General features: G+C 50.4%; 2 protein-coding genes and 1 long non-coding RNA gene across 3 annotated transcripts in view; 2 read left to right on the forward strand and 1 right to left on the reverse strand.

Moving 5' to 3' along the window:
• The window catches only part of LOC144888650 (uncharacterized), a 648,249-nt gene that overhangs the window by 213,441 nt on the left and 407,752 nt on the right, over window positions 1–27,056 (forward strand). The window lies entirely within an intron of this gene.
• Window positions 710–25,284, forward strand: LOC137438811 (D-inositol 3-phosphate glycosyltransferase-like). Its single transcript, XM_068134190.2, has 2 exons — window positions 710–839; window positions 23,682–25,284. The coding sequence occupies exon 2, from the start codon at window positions 23,710–23,712 to the stop codon at window positions 24,940–24,942; it is 1,233 nt and encodes a 410-aa protein (XP_067990291.2). The 5' UTR covers window positions 710–839; window positions 23,682–23,709; the 3' UTR covers window positions 24,943–25,284.
• LOC144888547 (uncharacterized) lies at window positions 3,458–3,755 on the reverse strand. Its single transcript, XR_013621127.1, has 2 exons — window positions 3,670–3,755; window positions 3,458–3,625 (listed from the first exon to the last, which is right to left on the reverse strand). It is a non-coding gene; the product is annotated as an uncharacterized LOC144888547 (long non-coding RNA).

Here is a 27,056-nt window from a genome sequence, read left to right on the forward strand (position 1 = left end):
CCAGTGTAAAGATTCAGGAAGCGGGGTAACATGGTCAGACTTCTTCGCCTTACAGACAAGACGAGCGGCAGAGTTTTGAACCCTTTGTAACTTATCCAAGAGAAACTGAGGGCAGCCAGCATACAAAGAATTACAATAGTCTAGCCTTGAGAGGACAAGGGCACAGACCAGAGTTAGAGCAGCTTGAGGAGTAAAATGACCTTTAAGATGACCTTGAGCGTTGACCTTGACCTCGAATCATCAAAATAACATCATAATTGGATTCCTCGACCTCGAAAACCCCTGAAAAGTCGTATCATACATGATTCCAACCCTTTTGGTTATTTAACTGATTTTCCTCTAATCCGGGTGGCGGACATTTAGTATTTCGCCAATATGGGGCCCCCGGGGGGGGGGGGCGCCCGTCTTGGCGCCCGTCAAAAATCGAAAGAGTGTGGCATCGGCAACATCTGGGCCAAATTTGGTGCTTTTGGAAGAATTTGAACCAAACGGCCCCAAAATATCCCGAAGGGCCCTGATTAGCTATTAGCCAAATGATTGTGAAAATATTTTCTGAAAATATTTTCTTGATTTTAATTATTGCCGAAGGTTTGTCTGTCTGGCAATGCCACACAGGAGGATATTTATTTATTTGGCATGGGGGTGGTGTACTTTTAATGTATCTCTGTACTTGTTTGCATTTATTTTAATATTCTCCTGCTTTCAAGTACTTTTCCACTGCGTCAATAGTTCTTCCTTCAGCGATGAAGTCCACACCCCTTGCATCGACTATTTAAAGAATGCAAACTTAGCCAAGCCCGCTATTGCATCTGCAGAAGCAAATCACAAGTTATAAAAAGGTAATCTATTTTCTTGTGGTACTTTTACACCTTACATTTCTATGCATTGTCGTTACGAGATGACAACATTGCGTTGTGAAGTTTAAGTGCACATTTTGCACAATGTTTCAGCTCATTTAAAATGTAACTTCTAATTTGTGGTTTGAAAGTTACTGACCAAAACCAAGACCAGAAAGCGATAAATAACATGATATTAAAACTAGAGAGGTTCCAGGGAACCTGAACTCAACTGGTCTATATCAATATGGTTAGAATATGCATAACAGAACCACCAACTATATAGTTTATATGTGCTAAAAAATACATGACAAAAATTGATTTTTCAATATGGCCGCCCTGCCGTGCCCATTTTTGGGCATGCAACGCCCAAATGCAATCCCAAACTAGTTTATGTCTTAAAGATGCTGCATAACAAGTTTCATGAAATTTGCTCAATATTTGTGACTTTTAGAGCGTAGACGTCGAATTGTTCCAGACGACAGACAGACAGACAGACAGACAGACAGACGACAGACGACAGACCGACGATGGACGACGGACACTGGGTGTCGACAAAAATTTAGCTGGACATAGTCCAGTTGAGTTAAAAAGTTATGTACGAGTTATGACTAAACTTGGTGGATGAGTCGGTTAAGTAACAAGAATAATCCGATTCGATTTTGGTTCAGATCCAGGAGCAAATCCGGTCTCTCAGTGGGATACAAAAGGTAAAGTGTTCAGTCTGGTGGAGGTATGCTCCCTACCGAGCGCTGTTCTATTTCTGTTTATGTCTGACCGATAAAACGTTGATGTTGAAGGAGCTGGGGCTCCCACGTCGATCGGAAGAATGGACGCGACAAAAAGCTGGAATTCATCCGAGTTGCTTTAATCAAACCAAACACTCAGGCACTCTGAAAAGCCCGTTTATCGGGCAGCAATATATATACATATTATCCCGGAGCGTTTGCCCAGGAAAGGCGAGAGGGGGCGTGGCCCAGCATCCTGGCTGCGGCCTGGCAAGTTGAGGGCGAGCCTGCCCGGGCGTCCTGGACGAGCCCGGCATGGTGATCACTCCGCGTCCTTGATAGGTGCAAGGCGATTGTGAAAACCCAGCGGTAGCCGCTACACACGTCCCCCCAGAATCGACTTGCACCGGCAGGGTCAATTTGAGGGGGGTCCTGATGACCCGGCCGAAGCGACCCCTGGCGGGTCGTGGGAGGGGGTCCGGTGTGGTGGTGGGCGGTCGAGTGGGGGGCTCCGTGGACGGGGGGCGGCCTCGCCGCGGCGGAAGGGCCACCCGTGGTGGGTGGTCGACGTCCACGTGCGCCGGCTTGAGGCGGTCCACCGCAATCCGGTCCGACCTGCCGCCGATGTCGATGACGAACGACTTGTCGTCCCGTCGCAGCACCCGGAAGGGCCCGTCGTACGGCGGCCGGAGTGGCCCCCGATGTGCGTCGTGACGCATAAAAACATACTCCGCTGTGCGAAGTGCTGGGGGGACGTAGGACTGGGGGTCACCGTGGTGGGATGTTGGCACGGGGGCAAACCGTCGGGCGGCCTCCTGGAGGTCCGAGCGCTGGTGAGCTGCGGACCAGGGACTGGTAGCGTCGGGCACGAATTCGCCCGGGACGCGTAGCGCCTGGCCATAGACAAGCTCGGCGGTGGATGCCTGGAGGTCCTCCTTGGGGGCCGTGCGGAGGCCCAAAAGGACCCACGGCAGCCGGTCGGCCCAACCGCCGTCTTGAAGGCCGGCCATGAGCGCGGCCTTCATGGAGCGGTGGAATCGCTCGCACAACCCGTTTGCTTGGGGGTGGTAGGCCGTAGTACGGTGGAGCTTGACCCCCAGGTTGCGGGCGACCGTGCCTCACAGCTCGGAGGTGAACTGTGGTCCGCGGTCTGACGAGATGTCCACTGGTGCGCCGAAGCGGGCGACCCAGGTGGCGATGAAAGCCTGCGCCACGTCGGCGGTGGTCGGCTCGGTGTAGCGGCCGCCAATTGCGTCGGCAGTTCGGTCGTCGACCGTGCCGGGTGCTCGGGCGCCATGGGTGTTGCGTCGGACGGCGGTGGGTCCCATGTCGCCGCTGCGATGCGCTGTCCTGCGGCGGAGATCTTGTCGGCTTCTCTGGCAAGGGCCCGGGGATCTGTGATCGTTGTGCTTGCCAGGGCGAGGCGTACCGGGTTAGGCAGCTGACGGAGGAACAGCTCCCGGAACAGGAATGCTGGAGAGTGCTCGCCGAGCAGTGAAAGCATGTAGTCCATTCGCTCAGAAGGGCGCGTGTCGCCGAGCTCGGGCAGGTCGAGCAGGCGCCGTGCGCGTTCCGCCGATGGGAGGGCGAAAGCGTCGAGGAGAAGCTTCTTAATCGCGCCGTATTTGTCAGCGGCTGGCGGGCTCTCGAGGAGGCTCAGGGCGCGGGCCGCGGTGGCCGAACCGAGCGCTGCTACCACATGGTGGAAGCGGGTGTCGTCGGCCGTGATGCCTCGCAGGGCGAACAGGGAATCCGCCTGTGCGAACCAAACCGCCGCGTGAGCCTCCCAGAAGGTAGGCAGTTTAAGTGCGACTGCCGTGTCCATGTCGGTAGGTCACCAATGAAGGAGCTGGGGCTCCCACGTCGATCGGAAGAATGGACGCGACAAAAAGCTGGAATTCATCCGAGTTACTTTAATCAAACCAAACACTCAGGCACTCTGAAAAGCCCGTTTATCGGGCAGCAATATATATACATATTATCCCGGAGCGTTTGCCCAGGAAAGGCGAGAGGGGGCGTGGCCCAGCGTCCTGGCTGCGGCCTGGCAAGTTGAGGGCGAGCCTGCCCGGGCGTCCCGACCGAGGCCTGGCAAGTTGAGCGCGGGCCTGCCCGGGCGTCCTGGACGAGCCCGGCATGGTGATCGCTCCGCGTCCTTGATAGGTGCAAGGCGATTGTGAAAACCCAGCGGTAGCCGCTACAATGTCACAGATAAACGGTTCTGGAATGTGGAAGTTGCTCAACTTTGAAATTAAAGAAACCTGTCAAACCGAGTGTGTGAAAGCTGTGGACAACAATACAGGAAGGATGTAGGTTTTGGACCTGATTAAGGTGATATTTTGCACCTGATGTAGGATGGCATGAGCTGCTTCCTTGCTTGACGCTCAGCGTTTAAAAAAAAAGGATAGAGCACAGACAAACAACGATACGCAGCAACCGTTGCGCAGACTCTGATACACCGAATGGTCTTCTCCTGCGTTTTTTTTTTTTTTTTTTTTTGTATACTGAATCGAGGCTCGTGAAAGAGCTGACATTTATTTCACAAACAAATCAACCAGACAAACAAAATATATAAAAAGAGGGAGCGGAAGACAAGAGAAGGGGAAGCACACAAACACTTGAGGGCACACAACATTTAAGAGCAGGGAGATGTGTGGGAGGGAGAGGGCTTGGGGGGAGGGGGGTGGCAGAAGTATCAAACACAAGGACACCAAGGACTTCCAGGACAGAAGTTGGTATTTCAAAAAAGTGGAATTGGGGTGAAATTAGCGGGGGTAGAAAAGATCAATGTTTTGGATTGGGGAAGATAAGAGATGGTGGTGAACAGCCGTTTTAAAGACCTGGAGGGTGGAGTGGGATTGAAGAGAGTGAGGGAGTTTGTTCCATAGGCGGGAGAAAAGCGGAATGAAGGAGTGAAGGTGAGCAGAGAGTCTTGATTTTGGCAGTTTAACCATAAGAGGGTTGCAGGCAGATTTTGTGTGACCTGTAGGAATATTTGGGGGACAGAGCCCAGAGAGAGCTGGGTGGGGGGGGGGGGGGGCAAGGCCAGAGAGGAGTCGGTAGAAGACGGAAAAGACCACCAACCTGCCTGCGGTGAGTGAGTGAGAGGCCCTCGGAGATAGCTTCATCGCGGGAGATTCCAATGATTCTGAACGCTTTGGTTTCAACAGCGTGAAGACGAGCTAGTTGTGAGGCAGGTGCACCAGCCCAGAGGGGAGAGCAGTATTCCATTGAGCTGCGGATGAAAAAAAAGCTTCAACTGCGTTGAAGTTTCTTGTGACGGAAGTTATATTATTGTTGTTACCACCACCACCGAAGGTTGGCAGAGGTTATGTTTCACAACTGTTTGGCTGTCCGTTTGTTTGTGAACAGAATATCTCGAAAAGTTGTGGACTAATTCGCACGAAATGATAGGGTTGGGATGTGGAATTTCAAAAAACTGTTAAAAAATAAATAAGTATTTTTTCAAATTATTTTTCAAATAAATTTAATTTTTTTTTTTTTTCCAAGAATTTCAAAAATTGGTTGTGTAATTTCAAAAAGATGTGGACGGATTATTACAAAACTTGGTGGACGAGTTGGATAGATGACGAGAAGAAGCTGATTGAATTTTTGTTCCGGCCCAAATCCAGATCTGGCCTATCAGTGGGATACAAAACATAAACTGTTAAGCCTGGTGGAGGTTTGCTCTCTACCGAGTACCTGTTCTAGTTTTTATTATTTTCACTTTTAAATTTTTTTTGCACGGATTCATCGACTCGTTTTTCCGTTCTGTTTTGTCAGGGTTGCTCAGAAGCAACAAACTTGTCCCTGAATGATCTCATCTCGGTTTGATTCTGGACCGGGATTGTACACTCGTATCACCATAGTGCTTGTCCGCAGACAGGCAGTTGCATCCATGGGTCTGGTGGACAGACGTAAAGTTGGGTGTACCATCTGTGAGCATTCACTGGTGTACATTCAAGATCCCACAGTGCATTTAGAAAGGATCAAACCGTTATGTGTCGGTATGGCGGTACCCCACATACAGGGCCGGATTTAGAGGTAGACCACCTGGGGTGTTGGTCTTGGAGTGCGCCTACCTCAGAACAAGGAAAGTTGATGCAGGAGGAAGCCATTTGGTCCAATTATTCATGCCTGTGCTGCAACAACACCAGATTCAATAAATCTTAAGACCGAGAATATTAAATAAATGGCAGAATGGCGGGAGAAGTGGGGATAAGAAAAGTGTGGCAGGCAGTTTCAGGATGAAGAACAAACAACACCTGACCACACACTATCCCTTGAGGTGACCCTCTTACAGATATCACACTCGGCAATGATGTTCACATCCAACGATCCATACTCAAACCAACCACCAGTCCTGCCAATATCTCTGTACCCATCTATCTCAAATTCCCCAGGTACCTATCTAATTCCAATTTGAACCTTTCTGCTGCCTCTACTTTCCAGGTATAGCAATCCATGCATTAACTACTCTCTGAGTGAAAGACCCCTACCTTACGATTGTCTTAACTCTCCTCTTCGTTACTCTCAGGCTATGGCCGCTGGTCCTATCACTGTCCATTCTGCTGAATAAGTCTTCTGCATTTATATTGTTGCCACCTTTTATTACCTTAAACATCTCTATCATATCCCATCATAATCACCTCCTTTCTAATGTATATATCCTCTCTCTTTCAGCCTGGAAACACTCCCTTTGCCCCTGAAATGATTCTCACTGCTTCCTAAATGCCAAACCTTCCTCCCTACACCTTCCAGCCAGAGGTTGACATAAATACGTAATTTGATGTCTGTCTGTCTGACCGCAATACCTACGGTCATTGCTTATCCAATCTCAACCAAACTTGACAGGAGGAGGACTAAGGGTCACAAGATGGACGTCGTAGCGACCTCATCCCCCTCCCCATGTTTCCGGTAAGCTGGTACTCATTTTGCGAACCTCGGAAGGATGGCAGGCGGAATCAACCCACCTGGTGCTATTTATTGGATGGACAGGAGTTCAAACTTGAGACCCTAAGATCTTAAGCTAACCACCTTAACCATTAAGCCAACACCAGGCTTGTCAGCCCTAAACTGAAAGGGTCGAAACCCAACTGTCTTGAGGCATTATATGCTTATCGGTAACCCATAGACTGACGGACCCAGGCCTAGATCTACTGGAATCTATATGCCCCAAAAGAGGATAATAACATGACCCTTCATGCCGCTCTCTACAGGAGCGGGTGTATTAGTTTTTTCAAATCCTCCAAGGAAACTTTCCCTACCAAATTTGCTGGAAGGTGTACCGCACGCAATGTCTTCCTGCCATGACCCAGTATGATGTCCTTTAACCTTCCTTCAATATCCCAAACTCATACTCATTCAAAACTGCACACAACTCTATGTGCATACGATACTTCCTGCAGAATGAAGAATGTGTAGCGGCTACCGCTGGGTTTTCACAATCGCCTTGCACCTATCAAGGACGCGGAGCGATCACCATGCCGGGCTCGTCCAGGACGCCCGGGCAGGCCCGCGCTCAACTTGCCAGGCCTCGGTCGGGACGCCCGGGCATGCCCGGGCATGCCCGGGCAGGCTCGCCCTCAACTTGCCAGGCCGCAGCCAGGACGCTGGGCCACGCCCCCTCTCGCCTTTCCTGGGCAAACGCTCTGGGATAATATGTATATATATTGCTGCCCGATAAACGGGCTTTTCAGAGTGCCTGAGTGTTTGGTTTGATTAAAGCAACTCGGATGAATTCCAGCTTTTTGTCGCGTCCATTCTTCCAATCGACGTGGGAGCCCCAGCTCCTTCATTGGTGACCTACCGACATGGACACGGCAGTCGCCCTTAAACTGCCTACCTTCTGGGAGGCTCACGCGGCGGTTTGGTTCGCACAGGCGGATTCCCTGTTCGCCCTGCGAGGCATCACGGCCGACGACACCCGCTTCCACCATGTGGTAGCAGCGCTCGGTTCGGCCACCGCGGCCCGCGCCCTGAGCCTCCTCGAGAGCCCGCCAGCCGCTGACAAATACGGCGCGATTAAGAAGCTTCTCCTCGACGCTTTCGCCCTCCCATCGGTGGAGCGCGCACGGCGCCTGCTCGACCTGCCCGAGCTCGGCGACACGCGCCCTTCCGAGCGAATGGACTACATGCTTTCACTGCTCGGCGAGCACTCTCCGGCATTCCTGTTCCGGGAGCTGTTCCTCCGTCAGCTGCCTAACCCGGTACGCCTCGCCCTGGCAAGCACGACGATCACAGATCCCCGGGCCCTTGCCAGAGAAGCCGACAAGATCTCCGCCGCAGGACAGCGCATCGCAGCGGCGACATGGGACCCACCGCCGTCCGACGCAACACCCATGGCGCCCGAGCACCCAGCACGGTCGACGAGCGAACTGCCGACGCAATTGGCGGCCGCTACACCGAGCCGACCACCTCCAGCACGACGACCGGGGCCTCCACCTGACCAAGCGTGGTGTTACTATCATGCCAGGTTCGGACAGAAGGCCCGGACATGCCGACCCCCGTGCACCTTCGGCAGGCCGGGAAACGGCCGGGCCGGCGTTCATTACCAGCCATGAGCGCCGGCCACACGGGCAACTTACTGTTCATCACGGATAAAGCGTCCGGACGGCGCTTCCTGTGCGACACCGGCGCCCAACTGAGCGTCATACCCGCCTCTGACCAGGACAGGCAATCCGCGGTTTGCGGCACCTCCTTGGTTGCGGCCAACGGATCGACCATCCGCACCTTCGGCCCGCGCAACGTCACCCTCTGCTTCGGCGGCCAACGCTTTGCTTGGACGTTTGTAACCGCAAACGTGCCCATGGCTCTGCTAGGCGCCGACTTCCTCTGCGTACACGGACTGCTGGTGGACGTCCAACGGCGTCGTTTAATAAACGCCGAAACCTTCAGCTCCCTGGTATGCACATTGAGCAGCTCCGCGCCGACCGAGCTGGCATGCGCCGTCCCGGCGGCGAACGAGTTTGCTCGCCTGCTCACGGAGTTCCCGGCCCTCACGCGGCCGACGTTTTCGGCCGTCGCAGTACGGCATGGGATCGAGCACCACATACCAACCACGGGCCCGCCGGTCTACGCCAGGGCCCGCCGCCTCGACCCAGCCAAGCTCGCCGTGGCGAAGGCCGAATTCGACGCGTTGGAGCACCTCGGCATCGTGCGGCGCTCCGATAGCGCGTGGGCCTCGCCACTGCACATCGTGCCAAAGCCGGGGGGTGGATGGCGCCTGTGTGGCGACTACCGCCGTCTCAATGAGGCCACCACCCCCGACAGGTACCCGATCCCGCATATCCAAGACTTCTCCGCCCGTCTGGCGGGACGGGTCATTTTTTCGAAAATTGATCTCATACGGGGATATCACCAGGTACCTGTCAGGGCGGCCGACGTCCCTAAAACGGCAGTCATCACGCCGTTCGGCTTATTCGAATTCTTGCGGATGCCGTTTGGTCTCAAGAACGTGGCTCAGGCGTTCCAGCGCTTGATGGACGGTGTGCTGCGTGACCTGCCATTCCTTTTCGTTTACCTGGACGACATCCTCGTCGCCAGCACGTCCCGGGCCGAGCACCTCCTCCACCTCCGAACACTGTTCGGGCGCCTCAGCGAGCACGGCCTCATCGTCAACCCGGCCAAATGCCACTTCGGCACGACGGCCGTTGATTTTTTGGGCCACCACATCACCAAGAATGGGGCCGTGCCGCTGCCAACCAAGGTCGAGGCCATCACCACGTTCCCGCGTCCCCGCACCATAAAGGCCCTGCAGGAATTCCTGGGAATGGTGAATTTTTATCACCGCTTCGTGCCCCGCGCTGCTCAACTCATGCGGCCCCTCTACGAAGCCCTCCGGGGCAAGCCAGCCAAGCACGACATCGCCTGGTCCGCAGCAATGGATGCGGCCTTCCAAAGCTCAAAGCGGGCCCTCGCCGACGCAACACTGCTCGCTCACCCGGTGCTCAACGCTCCCATCGCCCTCACCACGGATGCCTCCGACTACGCGGTGGGTGCCGTACATGAGCAATGGGTGAACGGGGTTTGGCAGCCACTCGCTTTTTTCAGCCGGCAGCTCCGGCCGAACGAGCTCAAATACAGCATGTTTGACCGGGAGCTCCTCGGTCTACACCTGGCCGTCCGCCATTTCCGCCACCTCCTGGAGGGCCGAACTTTCACGGCGTTCGTCGACCACAAGCCGTTGGTTTACGCCATGGCCAAGGTCACGGAGCCGTGGTCGGCCCGCCAACAGCGCCACCTCTCCGCCGTGTCGGAGTTTACCACGGACATCCGGCACGTCGCCGGCAAAAACAACGCCGTGGCCGACTGTCTTTCCCGGGCCAGCGCGAACGCGGTCCACCTGGGCGTGGACTTTGCGCTTATGGCGGCGGACCAAACCACCGACACCACGGTGCAAGCCCTCCGGGCGGCGGACACGGGCCTCCGCCTGGCCGACATCCCCTTCGTGGACACTGTCCTGCTCTGCGACGTCTCCCAAGGCCAGCCTCGCCCCATCGTGCCCGTCACCTGGCAACGCCGCATCTTCGCCTCCCTCCACGGCCTTTCCCACCCGGGCCGGAAAGCTTCCCAGAAGCTGGTGTCGGCGCGATTCGTCTGGCACGGCCTTCGTCGGGACGTCCGCGATTGGACCAGCACCTGCACGGCCTGCCAATGGGCCAAGGTCCACCGACACACCCAGGCCCCGCTGGCACCTTTCACCATGCCCGAACGACGTTTCGACCACGTCAACGTGGATCTGGTGGGCCCCCTCCCCCAATCACGGGGGTTCACACACCTGCTCACCATGGTGGACAGGACCACCAGGTGGCCGGAGGCCGTTCCCCTCGTCTCCACCACCACCGCCGACGTGGCGCAGGCTTTCATCGCCACCTGGGTCGCCCGCTTCGGCGCACCGGCGGACATCTCGTCAGACCGCGGACCACAGTTCACCTCCGAGCTGTGGGGCGCGGTCGCCCGCAACCTGGGGGTCAAGCTCCACCGTACTACGGCCTACCACCCCCAAGCAAACGGGTTGTGCGAGCGATTCCACCGCTCCATGAAGGCCGCGCTCATGGCCGGCCTTCAAGACGGCGGTTGGGCCGACCGGCTGCCGTGGGTCCTTTTGGGCCTCCGCACGGCCCTCAAGGAGGACCTCCAGGCATCCACCGCCGAGCTTGTCTATGGCCAGGCGCTACGCGTCCCGGGCGAATTCGTGCCCGACGCTACCAGTCCCTGGTCCGCAGCTCACCAGCGCTCGGACCTCCAGGAGGCCGCCCGACGGTTTGCCCCCGTGCCAACATCCCACCACGGTGACCCCCAGTCCTACGTCCCCCCAGCACTTCGCACAGCGGAGTATGTTTTTGTGCGTCACGACGCACATCGGGGGCCACTCCGGCCGCCGTACGACGGGCCCTTCCGGGTGCTGCGACGGGACGACAAGTCGTTCGTCATCGACATCGGCGGCAGGTCGGACCGGATTGCGGTGGACCGCCTCAAGCCGGCGCACGTGGACGTCGGCCACCCACCACGGGTGGCCCTTCCGCCGCGGCGAGGCTGCCCCCCGTCCACGGTGCCCCCCACTCGACCGCCCACCACCACACCGGACTCCCTCCCACGACCCGCCAGGGGTCGCTTCGGCCGGGTCATCAGGACCCCCCTCAAATTGACCCTGCCGGTGCAAGTCGATTCTGGGGGGACGTGTGTAGCGGCTACCGCTGGGTTTTCACAATCGCCTTGCACCTATCAAGGACGCGGAGCGATCACCATGCCGGGCTCGTCCAGGACGCCCGGGCAGGCTCGCCCTCAACTTGCCAGGCCGCAGCCAGGACGCTGGGCCACGCCCCCTCTCGCCTTTCCTGGGCAAACGCTCCGGGATAATATGTATATATATTGCTGCCCGATAAACGGGCTTTTCAGAGTGCCTGAGTGTTTGGTTTGATTAAAGCAACTCGGATGAATTCCAGCTTTTTGTCGCGTCCATTCTTCCGATCGACGTGGGAGCCCCAGCTCCTTCAAATGTATATATTTAATTTTATAGTTTCATCACCAAGAAAAACTCCACCTGGCCTCATTCCAACCTATCTCCATTGCTGTATCCTCCCCACTGCCTGCTCTCGTGACCACCTCCCCACCACTTGCTCTCGTGACCACCTCCCCACCACCTGCTCTCGTGACCATCTCCCCACCGCCTGCTCTGGTGACCACCTACCCACCGCCTGCTCTCGTGACCACCTACCCACCGCCTGCTCTCGTGACCACCTCCCCACCACCTGCTCTTGTGACCATCTCCCCACCGCCTGCTCTCGTGACCACCTACCCACCGCCTGCTCTCGTGACCACCTACCCACCGCCTGCTCTCGTGACCACCTTCCTACCACCTGCTCTCGTGACCACCTCCCCACCACCTGCTCTCGTGACCACCTTCCCACCGCCTGCTCTCGTGACCACCTCCCCACCACCTGCTCTCCTGACCACCTTCCCACCGCCTGCTCTCGTGACCACCTCCGCACCGCCTACTCTCGTGACCACCTCCGCACCGCCTACTCTCGTGACCACCTCCCCACCACCTGCTCTCGTGACCACCTACCCACCGCCTGCTCTCGTGACCACCTTCCCACCACCTGCTCTCGTGACCACCTCCCTACCACCTGCTCTCGTGACCACCTTCCCACCGCCTGCTCTCGTGACCACCTCCCCACCACCTGCTCTCCTGACCACCTTCCCACCGCCTGCTCTCGTGACCACCTCCGCACCGCCTACTCTCGTGACCACCTCCGCACCGCCTACTCTCGTGACCACCTCCCCACCACCTGCTCTCGTGACCACCTCCCCACCACCTGCTCTCGTGACCACCTTCCCACCGCCTGCTCTCGTGACCACCTCCCCACCACCTGCTCTCCTGACCCCCTTCCCACCGCCTGCTCTCGTGACCACCTCCGCACCGCCTACTCTCGTGGCCACCTTCCCACCGCCTGCTCTCGTGACCACCTCACCACCGCCTGTCCTCACTCCACCCTCATTAGGTATTCAAAAGTTGAACAAATGGAGGAATCATTTGCTCGATGGTTGTGTACCTTGAAGAACCAGTTATGCCCTGCCAGTGTCAAATTACCAAGATGAGTTTATATAAATCACCTATGGGGGAAAACATTTATATTTGCTGTCTTTCGAGGATTTAGGTGGGTGAGGAGGGTGGAGGATGTAATGGCAGACAAAGATTTCAAGGAGATTGAAAGAAATATTTTCGTGTCTTGTGTAACGCCGGCCTACCTTTACGGTCTGGAGATGGTGGCACCGACAAAGAGGCAACAACAGAGGCTGTGGATTTGCGAGAACAACTGGGTCAGGAGGATTGTGGGAGCGAAGAAGGTGAATCGATGAACTGAGGGAGGAGATTGGTGTGCAGATGAGCTTGACGGGGAGATTGGTGAATTGCCGGCTGAGATGGGCTGGACATTTGGTGCGGATGGATGGAGGGAACAAGGTAGGAATAAAAGAAGTAGACTGAGGTTGAGGTGGGAGGATTGTGTGAGGCTGGATATCAGTAAGGTGGTGGTGGTTGGAGGGTGGAGAGAGTTGGCTGAGGATAGAGGGGAGTGGAGGATTATCGTGGTCAAGGCAGGGCAGATGCTGGTTGCCATTGAACGTCTCACCTTATAAAAGGAAGAGGAGGAGAACAACAACACCTCTTTCTTTTGTGCCCATCTCCTGCCTTTTCCTCTGCCTTTACCAATTTTCTGTTTTTTTTCCTTTTAAACTTTTCTTTACACCTTTAATCTGACAGGATGGTCTCGAGGTACCCACACTCGCCTCCAAGCCGTCTGGACTGTTTGAATCCAGACCTAGCTATAAACTGTAATCCAGGTGGGCAATTCATCAATGTGTGTGCTATTCCTCGGATGGATGGACGTCAAATGGGTGTCCCGTCTGCCAGCATTAGTTGGTGGACGTTAAAGATCTCGAGGTGTCCTTCGCGAAGAGTGGTGGGCTGCACCCTGACCTAATAAAAAATTCCTGCCCTAACCTACTGAGGGCATTGCCGTGCCCTCAGCTAATGATGCTACCCCACAGTCTTGTGCTTCATACGTAAGAAGAACAAGTGATACCTTTGCTTCTTTCCATCCATGCAGTATAAATGTTTACTTTCACTGCATCCATTTACCTTCAACAAAGGAGTTTAAAAAAAATTATTTATATTTTTATAAAGTCTCTGCTCACCTTCACTCTTTCATTCCCCTTTTCTTTCGCCTCTGGAACAAACTCCTTCACTACCTTCAATCCCACTCCTCCCTCCAGGTGTTTAAAACAGCTGTTCACCACCATCTCTTATCTTCCTCCATCCAAAACCTTGATCTTTTCTACCCCCGCTAATTCAGCCCAGATCCACTTTTTTGAAATTCCAACTTCTTTCCTGGAAGTCCTTGCAGTGTCCATATGTTGTATACCTCTCCTCCCCCCCCCCCCCCCCCCCAAGCCCTCTCCCTCCTACAGATCTCTCGATGTCCCTGCTCTCAAATGTGTTTGTGTCCTTCCCCCTCTCTCCCCATATTGTCTACCCCTCCCCTCATTTTGTGTTTTCTGTGTCGGTTTGACTTTTTGTGTGATTAATGTTAGCTCTTTCACGAGCCTCGATCTTGTATACCAAAAAAAAAAAAAAAAGGCGTTCAAGCAGGAGGATATCTGTACATCATCATCACCATTATTAATGAGCACGCTCTTCACAGAGTGTTGATGCTGCGAAATCAGTCTGTTGGCGAGGGTTATGCTGGATGGTTTGCCCTCACAGCAGGTAATCTGGGCAGCAATGTATAATTCGCTTCGTGTGCAGGTGCGAACTCACCTACTTTTCGTTAAAGACACTGTATGAGGAATCCTTGCCATGCACCAATGGCCAGTGCTGGTAGCCCGGTCCCCTTGCTAAAGGTCTTTCATCTGGCACACACGTTAATCTTCCGCCCTGCATGCGAAACACCAGAGTGATAATTCATAGCTGGGTTGGTATTCCACTCCAGGCTACACACATCAAAGGCAAGTGCACACACATTTAAACTGTCAGCCTCATGAGTGAGTGCTCATAGCTCCGTGCTATCCCACCAGCCCTAGAACTTGCATTCTTTAAGAGAAAGAGCACCACCCACATAGATTCACAAGTCAAGAGCTATAATTAGGAACAAAGACCGCGACGACATTGATAATAATACAGCAAAGGCCAAGTGCCTTGAGGACAAATACTACAAAGTGTACCATTAAGGGCCCTCGTGTCATCATAGTGCTTGATCAACCCGATCTGGGGTGTACGCTCAAGATCCTACAGCGCATTTATAAAAGATCATGCCTTGTCAACACAAAACTGAAAAAGAGGACACCCGACGTCCTTGAGGCATCATATATATGCTTTTCGAGTCCCCCACAGATTAACGGACCCGAGCCTAGATCTACTGTAATCTATATAGCCCAGAGAGGATAAGAGCTTGACCCTTCCTGCTGGCCCATACAGGAGGGAGCGAGTGTACTCGTTTTTCAAATCCTCCGAGGAAACTTTCTCTGCCGAATTTGCTGCATAAAACACGTGGACACTGCTAGGACTTCCAGGAAAGAAGTCGGTATTTCAAAAAAAAAGTGGATCTGGGGTGAATTAACGGGGGTAGAAAAGATCAAGGTTTTGGATGGGGGAAGACAAGAGATGGTGGTGAACAGCTGTTTTAAAGACCTGGAGGGAGGAGTGGGATTGAAGAGAGTGGAGGAGTTTGTTCCAGAGGTGGAAGAAAAGAGGAATGAAGGAGTGAAGGTGAGCAGAGAGTCTTGATTTTGGCAGTTTCACCACAACAGGGTTGCTGGTAGATCTTATGACCCACTGGCCCCATATCTCGCTGTTGCTACGTGTTGTTTCACCATTGCTACCTGCAGTCCAAACCCCAATCAATGCCAATGATCTGTGGAAATGTCTTCGCACATCGATAATTGAATTGTTTGAGGTTTTCTCACAACTGAACAATAGGGTGACAGTTTATAGCTGGGTTAACGTTCCATCCCAGGCTCCACAGATCAAAGGCGTGTAACATACCTTTATACTCCTATGTCAGCCTTTTGAATGTACATGGCTCCAAGGTATCCCACCCGCCCTATAACCTGTATTCTTCAACCCTATCTGGGCTATTTTTGAGGATACAGATGTGGAACCCGCTTGGGTGCCACCACTCTTACATGGAGGCACCACAGTGGATTATATGGAGACTCTTTGGGAGATGGCCTGCTCTACCTCTTAGGGACAATGCTGTTATGGGGTTTCCCATTTGGGGTGATGGCCTCTACTGGGAATGCAGGTCCATCTTGAGGGTGGTGAGGTGCAAACTCTGTCATTCCAAGTTCTGGTGGTCCTCTTCCTCCATAACCCCTGAACATGTGGTTCCCATAAAGGGCATACACTCCTGCCCTCCTGCCTTTACTCTCCCGGCCTCTCGGAAAAGGACTGGTGTTGGAGACTAAATCGCCAACGAACCTTCATCTGCAGGCTCAGTCCGGTTTCCCAGAGGGGTAAAGCATATTTATCAGGCATCCAAGCGTGCCACATGCAAGGGTTGCTGGGAGGAAGTGGGACCTCACCGTGACACTCTGTGTTCTGAGTGTTCAGGAGTGGGTGAGTCCAGCAAGTGAATATCCATCCTCGACAGTCCACAGAAGGACACTCCAGCTTCACCAAAGACCCTGCTAATGTGATGTGTAGGAGGGACGTGGATGTAAGAGACGACACCCTTGCGGCTTCATCGTAATTGCCATAAAGGTGCTGGGACTATCCTGTACAGGTCTGCAACCACCAGACTGATTCTACAAATTAGCTGGACAATCAGGAGGCAAATCGTCCTTTACTTCCGGGAGCCTTTTGGAAGGAAACCTAATAGTCTAGCAGTAGTCTTGTCTTTGGAGCAATTTCCTCAGGTGAGGGAAATCCGTTGGCACTCTAACCCTACAGCTGCGCATCGCTATGAATTCAGTTCTGTTCAGTACTCGTGTCTGACATAAGATGAAGAATGATGAATAACACAACTTGAAGCACAGAAAGGTGTGTGGCGTAGTAATAGTAGTAGTTTTCATACAGAAAAGTGAAGATGAAATGGTATCGAATGTGAATCATTTTTCCAGATCCATGAACAAGGTTTACGACACCAGTGGCTGGGAAACTTTTGAAATTCAAAGTTGTTTGAAATTTTAACTTATTTCTCTTCAAACTATCTAGCTAGGCTCATGAAAGAGCAAGGCTGACTCAACAGTGGGGGTAGTGAGGCAATAATTGGTTACAACCGGTAAGGGGAGAAATGAAGAAGAAATAAAAAGTGAGAGAAGGAATCAACAAGTAAAAGGGTTGGGTTAGGAAGGATTCATGGGGATAATAAAGATCATGGGTCAGGATGGGGGCAGTGCAATGCCTGCTTGAAACTCTGGTAGAGAAAGTGGGAAATAACGGCCTCTCAAAGGAAGTTCCATGGATGGGAGAAGCGAGAAACAGAACTTGAAGTGCGTAGTCAGCCTGGATTTTGGAAGTTTAACTGGGAGAATGTGATTGGGAGGGTTGGAGGAAGGAGTCGAGAGAGCAATATCAGAAAAAGATGGTACAAAACAAAGAGACCACCGACCTGCCTGCGGTGTGAGAGTCATACACCTGAGCTTCGATCTCATCAAGGGAGATTCCAATAATTTTGAACTTTAGATTCCACAGAATACAGGAGAGACAGATGTGATGCTGGAGTGCCAGGACATCCTCTTCTTCCGTGTGCAGCACAAGGCTCTGGGGTAGAATCATTGGCTGAGGGCACGGCTATGCCGCTGATGCGACGCCCTCTCTAGGTTTGGGTATAAGAATTTGGACATCACCCATCCATATATATTGGTAGCGTCGTAATACATGAGTTAGGAATCATCTTTTGAAAGGTTATAATCTGGGAGATATTTGTTATTTGCTTTAGCATATTTCTTTGCCCAGACTTGAGAAATGGCACCTCTTTTAGCTTTCTCTATCATCAACAACATATTCACGTCAGAAATGTATTTTTAAGTTTGTTGAGTCACCTTTAGCATAGCACTCCAAACTAGACCAGGTGCTGTATAATGAGTCTAATCCATATGAATCTTTATTCTGGTAGACCGCTCGAAAGGCTTCGAACATGTCGACTAACAACAGAACATCAGTCTTGAGATAGAGGTCGTGGTATTTATCAAAGTTTTTAATGTTGAACTTGTTCCAGATATTTTGTGAGATTATCTGTTAGTCCATATGTGTTAATAGACATTCATTTCCTAGAATTTTGGAATATCCTTCAGTGACACAGGGAAAGTCAATCCATTGCTTATCATCCGCCTTTTTAAGTTTTATCTTTATCTCACTCGGGAAATCGATACATGAAGAAGCATTAAGAGGGTCTTATTTCATGATGTGAATATCAATATAAACAAGAAAGAGCAGAGATTGCAAACCCTCGCCAGGATGTATTTTCAGTGTTTTTTAAGGCTTTTGTGTCAAAACAAATATGGCGGCCGAACCACGTGACCGATGACGTCATCATTATTTGTTTTCTCCACTAATTTATTCCGAGATTATGCTCAAGAAATTTAATCTTGATCCGATGAAGTTTTGTACTTGTCGAATTGTGACGTCATAATGGAGGCACCTATAACATCATCAATTATTCCCCATGAAGAGTTCTTTACAATGAGCCATGTCTCAATTGTTTCTATTCAGCGCTTTCGGAGATATACAGGTGCAATTATTATCGGTTTTTCCAAGATGGCGGCCGAGCCACATGACCTATGACGTCATAATTATCATTTAAACATTCTACAGGTGGAGTTGCACCTATGGTGAAAATTTCCTGTCAATCGGACCAACGGTTGCAAAGAAAATCATATTTATTCTGCGCGAACAAACAAACAGACAGACAAACGGACTCGGATTATTACCCTCGCCAGAGGAGAGGGTATTGCATTTTAGTTAAACCCACTTCCTTCAACAAGATTTTCATCATCACCTAATTCACACCTCTGAGGCTCATCGTAAACTTTACATACCTTTTCATAAAACTCTTGAGGGGATGTTATCAATTGAGGGTATTTTGTTTTCATATAAACTTCTTCCTCTTTGGTTTCTTCATCTCGTGTTTTTGTTATTTTAAATTTCTAACCTATATAATACCTTGTATTATAAGGCTACCTATTATAAGGCCTTAGGCTACCTATTTTCTTCAAGCTATCCAGAATTAAAGTTTGAATTTGTGTTCTCACTTTCTTTTATTATTCCTTAATTAAATCTTTCAGTATTTTATCGATACTTTTATACTTAAAAAATAAAATTTGCTTAGGTTGTGGACAAGTAAGCATTTGTCGATTGAATAATATTACTATATCCTCTTAATATTTATTTTAGGTAATTTAATTAATATCCATCTGGTTTACTTACCTTTTTTGGAAAAAAAAAAGTGGGAGAAATAGGTGTTTTTTTGGAGGATGGTCAAATCCTTTTCCTCACTTCAATGTTAAATTGGGGTGCCCCAGAACTCTTATTTCCCCCCTACTCAAAAGCAAATTCTCAGGAAAGAGAATCTCGATATTTGGAAGGTAGGAGGCTTGGAAGTGGCGGAGGAGGTTTAACGGGGGTAGAAAAGATCATTGTTTTGGATGGGGATGATCTGAGATGGTGGTGAACACTTGTCTAGAAGACCTGGGGGGAGGAATGAGATTGAGAGAATGTGGAAGTTGATTCCACTATCTGGAGAAAAGAGGAACGAATGAGTGGGGGTGAATAGTGATTCTAGATTTTGGGAATTTTACCAGAAGGGAGTTGACGGTGGACCACGTGCGCCCTGCAGACACCTGAGGAGGACAAAGCAAGGAAAGGGCAGAGGGTGCAAGATCTGAAAGGAGGCAGTAGAAAACAGAGAGATCACCGACCTGTCTGTGATTGGAAAGTGACAGGCCTGTAGACTCAGCTTCATTGTGGGAGATTCCATTGATCTTGAAGGCCTTGTTTTCCATGGCTTTGAGCTGGGCAAGGTGTAAGGCAGGGGTGCCAGCACAGAGGGGACAGCAGTACTCCATTAAGTTGCGGATGAAGGCTTCATTGGTGAATAACAGTTCACGTATGCCAAGAAAGAGAACCATGACAATGTACATATGGGAACCATGAATAAAAAGAGAACCATGACAATCACAAGTACATATGGGCAGGGTGCAGCCCGAAATGGAGATCGGTTTCTGAGGTTTGGGACATGGAATGTGGGGACAATGACAGGGAGATCAGGAGAAGTGGTGGAAGTATTGGTCAGAAGAAGAGTGGACATATGTTGTGTGCAAGAGAAGAGATGGAAGGGAAGTGGTGTGAGAATGGTGAAGGGTAGGCAGGGACAGAAATACAAGTTTGTGTGGCAAGGGTGCCCGGAGGGCGTGAATGGTGTTGGTGTCCTGTTTTCTGAGGAGTTTGTAGACAGTGTGGTGAGTGTGACTAGAGTGAGTGATAGGTTGATGATGGTGAAAATGATGATTGGAAAGCTCTTGGTGAACGTCATCTCGGGATATGCTCCGCAGGTTGGTCGAAGCGATGAAGAGAAGGACAAGTTCTGGTGTGCGATAGAGAAGCTGATGGAAAACGTGAAAGATGAGGAAGTTGTTGTGGTGGGAGGAGACCTGAATGGACATGTGGGAAGGAGTATGGATGGTTTTGAGGGAGTTCATGGGGGTTACGGATATGGTGTGAGAAATGGAGAAGGTGAAAGGATTTTGGAGTTTGCTGATGGAGCTGATTTGTTGATTTGTAATACTCAGTTCCAGAAAGAGGACAATAAGCTTGTTACATACACGTCAGGTGGGTCGACGACAACCGTTGACTACCTGATGGTGCGTCGGCGAGATAGGGGGCACCTCCGGGACACAAAGGTGATCCCGGGGGAGGAGGCTGTTTCACAGCACCACTTGGTTGTCTGCGACATAAGGGTGAAAGGTGCGAGGAGAGCTCGGCGGGTGAAGTACCAACCGAGAATGAAGGTGTGGAGGTTGAAAGAGGTGACAGTAAGGGAGGCATTAAAAGAGAGGCTGAGTAGGGTAGAGGATGATGTGGTTGAGCTTGAAAGTGGTTGGATGTCAATGAAAGCTAGTCTGTTGGGAGCCGTTGGTGAGGTATGTGGATGGACAAAAGGACCACCGAGGCACTCGGAAACATGGTGGTGGGATGTTGAGGTTGGAAAGAGGATTGACGAGAAGAGGAAGAAGTTCAAAGAGTGGCAGAAGGCGAAGGGTACGGGAGCAGAAACAGCAGAGCATGAAAGTTATAAGGCAGCCAGGAAGGCTGCAAAGAAAGAGGTAGCAAAGGCGCAGGAGGCATGTAGGAAAATGTTCGGAGAACGCTTGGATTCGGAAGAGGGTCAGAAAGCAGTATTCAGGATTGCAAAGCAGATAGCGAAAGAGAGGTGTGATGTGATGGGGGTGAGTCGCTTGAAGGATGAAGTGGGACAAATCGTTGTCGACCCAGATGGAATTAAAGGAAGATGGAAAAGATATATGGAAATGCTGTTGAATACAGAGAATGAATGGGATGGCAACATAGAGAGTAACCCAGTTTTAGGACCGGCAGAGAAGATAACTGAGAAGGAAGTTGAGGAAGCGATAAAAGCAATGAAGAGTGGAAAAGCGGGAGGGCCGACGGGAGTTGTGGGAGATATGTTGAAGGCAGCAGGAAGTTGGGGTGTGAAGAGAATGACAGAGATCTGTAATTTGGTGGTGAAAGAAGGCCGCATTCCAGTGGATTGGGAACTGAGTACCCTCGTCCCTCTATACAAGGGGAAAGGTGACCCTCTGGAGTGTGGCTCGTACCGAGCGATAAAGTTATTGGAGCATGGAATGAAGGTATTGGAAAGGGTGTTGGAGAGGAGGATAAGGAAGAAAGTGAAGATCGACGAAATGCAGTTTGGATTTATGCCAGGAAGAGGAACGACAGATGCGCTTTTCATTGTGAGGCAGTTGCAGGAGAAGTACATGGATAAGAGGAAGAAGTTGTTTTTTGGGTTTGTTGATCTGGAGAAAGCATTCGATAGGGTTCCACGCAAAGTATTGACATGGGCATTGAGGAAGTTAGGAGTGGAGGAATGGTTGATCAGAGTAGTGATGGCAATGTACAAAAGAGCACGCACAGCTGTAAGGACGAAGGACGGGAACAGTGGTGAGTTTGAGGTGAAGGTGGGAGTGCATCAGGGGTCGGTACTAAGTCCACTACTATTTGTAGCTGTGATGGAGGTGCTGGCTCAGACCGTAAAGGAGGGTTTACCGTGGGAGTTGTTGTATGCAGATGATCTGGTGTTGATTGCGGAAAGTATGGATGGACTGAAGGAAAAGATGAACAAGTGGAAGGAATGTATGGAGACAAAAGGTCTGAAGGTGAATATCGGAAAGACAAAGGTGATGGCAAGTGGTAAAGCATGTGGTGAGGTGGAAAGAACTGGGAAGTGGCCCTGTGCTGTGTGTAGGAAGGGTGTCGGAGTGAACTCCATTCAGTGTACAATGTGCGCTGAGTGGGTTCATCAAAAATGTAGTGGTCTGAGAGGGTCATTAACCAGTGTGGCAGCTACATTCAAATGTAAGGTGTGCACAGAGGGAGCTGCAGATGGAGGAAATGTTGAGTTGGATCTTGGAGACGGCGTGAAGCTGGAAGGTGTGAAAACATTTTGCTACCTCGGAGACATGCTGAATGGAGAAGGTGGATCAGACTCGGCAACGGTTGCTCGAGTGAGATGTGCATGGAAGAAGTTTCGGGAACTGAGTGGCGTGCTGATGAGGAGGAGAGTGTCGCTGAAGCTGAAGGGAAAGGTGTATGCTGCATGTGTGAGAAGTGTTATGATTTATGGGAGCGAGACATGGGTAATGAACGTAGAGCAGCAACGAAGGCTGGAAAGGGTGGAAATGCGAATGGTTCGATGGATGTGCGGAGTATCGTTGAGAGAGAGGAAGACAAATGATGAATTGCGAAAGATGATGGGAATATTGCCTGTGATTGATGCTGTGAAGAGGAACAGGTTGAGATGGTTTGGTCATGTATTGAGGAAGGATGAAAGTGACTGGTTGAGAAGAGTGATGGAAGTTAATGTAGAAGGAAGTAGAGGACGGGGAAGACCGAGAAAGACTTGGCTAAAGATGGTGGAAGAAGAAATGCGGGCAAGGGGGTTAACAAGGAGAGATGCAGAAAATAGGGCAAAATGGAGAAGATTGTCATGGGGACCGCAAGGCTAACCCCCGCTCTAGCAGGGAACATGGCCTTAAAATGCATGTTGTTGTTGTTGTTGTTGTTGTATGCCAAGAAAGGACTTTGGAGATCAACTTTGAAATGCCGTTTGCCCAAAAAAGATCATGGCTAATAGTGAGACCAAAGAGGTTGAGGGACTGAACTTCTTTGAGTGGGATGTTGAGAAAATGGATGGGAGGGCTTGCCAAGTGATTCTTTTGGAGTGAGTGTGAGATTTGTTAGGATGGAAAGCCATATTCCAAGTGTTTGACCAGTTTGTGATTTTGTCAATGTCTGAGGAGAGGGAAGAGGCTGCGGCCTGTCTGTCTGAAGGATGAGGGATGTCACAGCAGAGGGTGGACTCATCAGCAAAGAGATAAAGAGGATTTTCCAGAGAGTCAGAGAGATCGTTGGTGAAGATTGGGAATAGGACTGGGCCCAGAAGACTGCATTGTGGAACTCCAGGGTTAACAGGGAGAGGAGTTGAAGGGATTCCTTGAGAGCCACACGTTGGCTACGAGAGTAGAGGAAGTTAGTAACCCAAGAGTGGAGTTGGCCTTGGATGCCATAGGCAGAGCAGGGAGTTTGTAGAGCAAGGCGGGATGCCAGACTGTATTGAAAGCTCAAGATACGTCTGCAGAGAAGGCCCTGATCTCATGTCTAACTAAGGTAGAGTGACCTGGTCTGAATCCCAATTGGTGATATTTAAAATAACTATTTGGAATATTTTATAAAATGTTGTATTGCTTCTCTATGAAAGTTATTGCTTGCTCAAGCACTATTTGATCATATTAATGCATATATATAATAGCTATTGTATAAGTTATAATGATTGTTTTGGTTATTATGTGCATTTCTAACCATTGTCATTGTCATTTTCAGACGGCGATACAGAAGAGCGTATGCAGAAATGTCCGGACAACACATTGCGCTCATCTCGGTGCATGCCAGCCCTCTGGCTCAACCCGGGGCAGGAGGTGCTGGGGGACAGAATGTGTATCTGCATCACGTGGCTCAAGGTTTGGTGAGCATGGGTTGGCAAGTAGACGTATTCACCCGGAGAACGACGATCAAACAAGAATGTGTGGTAGACACAGCCTTCGGCTATCGTGTGGTGAACGTCAGCGCCGGTCCTGAGGAGCCCATTCCACGAGAGAAAATATATGAGCACTTGCAGAAGTTTCTCTCTGAAGTCCTTCTTTATCAGAAGGTGCACGGCATCCACTATCCGATAGTCCACACCAACTATTGGCTTTCAGCATGGGTTGGTCTTCGGCTACACGAGATCCAAGGCAACCTGCAAGTCCATACGTTCCACTCGTTGGCATTGATAAAGTTCAAGGGCAAGAGAGACTTGGACAAAATCGACAACATCCGCATTTCTATTGAGAAAGAGGTTCTTGATAAAGCCAACTCAATCGTTTCCACCAGCCCCGAGGAAGTAAAGCACTTGAAAAAGATCACGAGTGACCTGGATAATGTTTCCATCATTTCTTGTGGGACAGACCAAAGGCTGTTTGGCGCGACGGATCGTACCTCAGCTCGCACCCTCTTGAAGGTGCCGCTGGATGCAAAGGTGGTGCTCTATGTAGGTCGCCTAGACCCTCGAAAGGGCATCGAGACATTACTCCAAGCTGCAAAAATCTTGTCTTCTGAGCAACCAAATGTGCTCGTTCTCATCGTCGGTGGGGCAGTCGCGGGACACGAAGACAGCGTGGAGCTCAGACGCCTCAAGAACATCGTTCAACAACTCAACATAAAGGATGTGGTCAAGTTTGAAGGATTAGTAGAACATGGGATGCTGCATCATTACTACGCAGCCGCCAACGTGCTTGTCGTTCCGAGCATTTACGAACCTTTTGGGATGGTCGCCATTGAGGCGATGGCGAGTCGACTCCCGGTGGTGGCGAGTGATGTCGGTGGCTTGCGACACATTGTCGTTTCTGGAGAGACCGGCTACGTGTGTCCACCACGGGATCACTGTGCCTTCAGCGAAGCGATTGACCTGATTCTCTCGGACCCGGAGTTGGCAGAAGATGCTGGCAGAAAGGGCAGGAAGCGTGTTGAAAGTCACTTCACATGGGACATTGTGGCTTCCAAATTAAGCGACCTTTACAAAATGTTGTTGAAGGACGAAAATTAGTTTGTAATGTTCTGCAACATCCTTTAAAATCTCATTGATTCATTCCTGAAGCTGGTTACAAGGTCACCGTGCTTGTAGAATTGTCTGGTCATGCACATCTAGCCCCATTGGTTCATATAAAACCCATAATATTCGTTTGTTTTTGAACATTGATAGACAGGACAACTTCTGCTTGGATTTTTGATAAATTGCATAGATATATGCTAGTTCCTTTGGGATGCTGAAGAAAGTGGGTATGTAGTCTATTAAAGAAGCATGTTGCTGATAAAGAAAATAGAGGAATTATAAACATAAAAGGCAATTACTGGACTGTTGAATAAAGTTACTTAAAACTTCTTAAAAGGAGATGCAATACAAGAATACAGCAAGGTGGGACAGGTATGGCTGAACGCACCTCTGTATAGCCTCCTTGGTAACGTGTAAATGTTTAGCATCCTGAATGTCTGACGCAAGAGGGCTCTCTGTGTGGCAGGGTAACAGACAATTTCCGATGAACAGGTTCAGTATATTGAACGAAACACCTGAGAACAACTTGAATGAAAGAATGAATGAAAGAATAATGAATATATATATATATATATATATATATATATATATATATATATATATATATATATATATATATATATATATATATATATAGATCTTCAGGGAATCTTAGGGCAAGAGAGATCTTAGGAGAATTGTCTGTACTTTGGGAAGAGAACATGGAGGAGGTGCACGAGAGGAAAGTACAGTGAACTGGAGGCAGAGTGCCAGGAGAAGGGTTGGCGAGTTTCTTGTCAGCCATTTGAGATGGGGTGTAGAGGGTATATTGGCAATTCCTTTTCTGCATTGCTTGCTCGGCTTGGAGTGTGTAAGATAGAAAGAAGGAGGATGTGTGACAGAGTGGCCCAGGTTGCCTTGAAAGGCTCACTTTGGATATGGAGGACGATTATGGAGGCACGTCGAACGGTGTAGGTTGAGGTTGTGGAGGGTGGTTCATTTCAGTCTAAAGGGGTAGTGACTGAGCACGGCAGAGAAATGGAGATGTGTGAATGGTGTGTGTGTGTGTGTGTGTGTTGCAGGAGTGGTTGTGTGTGTTGCAAGAGTGGGTGTGTGTGTTGCAGGAGTGGGTGTGTGTTGCAGGAGTGGGTGTGGTTTTGCATGAATGTGTTTTTGGTTGAGTGGTGCATGTTGTACGGGTGGTGGTCGGTTGTTTTTTTTGGTGTGTGAGTGGATGAGTGGCTGTGGATTCTGGGAGTGGAGGCAGTTTTGTTGTTGCAGTCTGTGTTCTCACTGGCTGGGGGTGGGGGTATGTACGCATCCGGGTGTAGCTGATGCATGTGGAGGCGTATGTGCCCCTGCTGGCCCACCTTAGCTGACCGTATCGAGGTTGAAGGGCCGAACGGGATGATGCTGAGGACGTCGACTGAGGACCCGGTCAGTGAGGAACACTTGTGACCAGGTGTGTTTTGAAATTTATATATATATATATATATATATATATATATATATATATATATATATATATATATATATATGACTCCATGGTAAGATCTCCAACCTTTAATTGAACAAACAATGACTCAACGTTTCGATTAACAACATGTGACAAAGCCACACGCCTCCGTTAATCTTCCTCAAGAGTGATAAAATCATCTCAACATCCCCTTATATGCAAAGTGGGTGGGGTATATGCAAAGTGGGGTGGGCAAAGCTGGACAGCCAATTAAATGATATCACACCGCTCTCGTGAACGGAGACATTACTGACCAAATTCAAAAATCAACCGCATATTAACGGCTCAAAACAATCCTGTAAGCAATGCTGGATTATAACAAGTGTTCAGAAAATCAGGAACAATCATTACATTTAATTAAAAGTTAAACTTGTAAATAATAAAATTGTAAATTAAATTAAAACTGTAAATATATTAAAGCAAAAAATTTTTAAGATAAAATAAAATTGCCATAATATCAAGATCATCACATGTGGCCCTATGCGGTAAAAGGGAATGTGGGGAGGGTGGGAGGGCTAATAGGGGGGGATAAAAATGGGGGGGGGGAACCGGAGGGGGGGCGGAGGGGGAGGGTTTGGGAGAGGGGTGGTTTGGGGGGGGGGGGGGGAGAGGG

This window comes from Myxine glutinosa, chromosome 13 (assembly GCF_964187855.1).
Source record: "Myxine glutinosa chromosome 13, kmMyxGlut1.1, whole genome shotgun sequence".
Taxonomy (NCBI): domain Eukaryota; kingdom Metazoa; phylum Chordata; class Myxini; order Myxiniformes; family Myxinidae; genus Myxine; species Myxine glutinosa.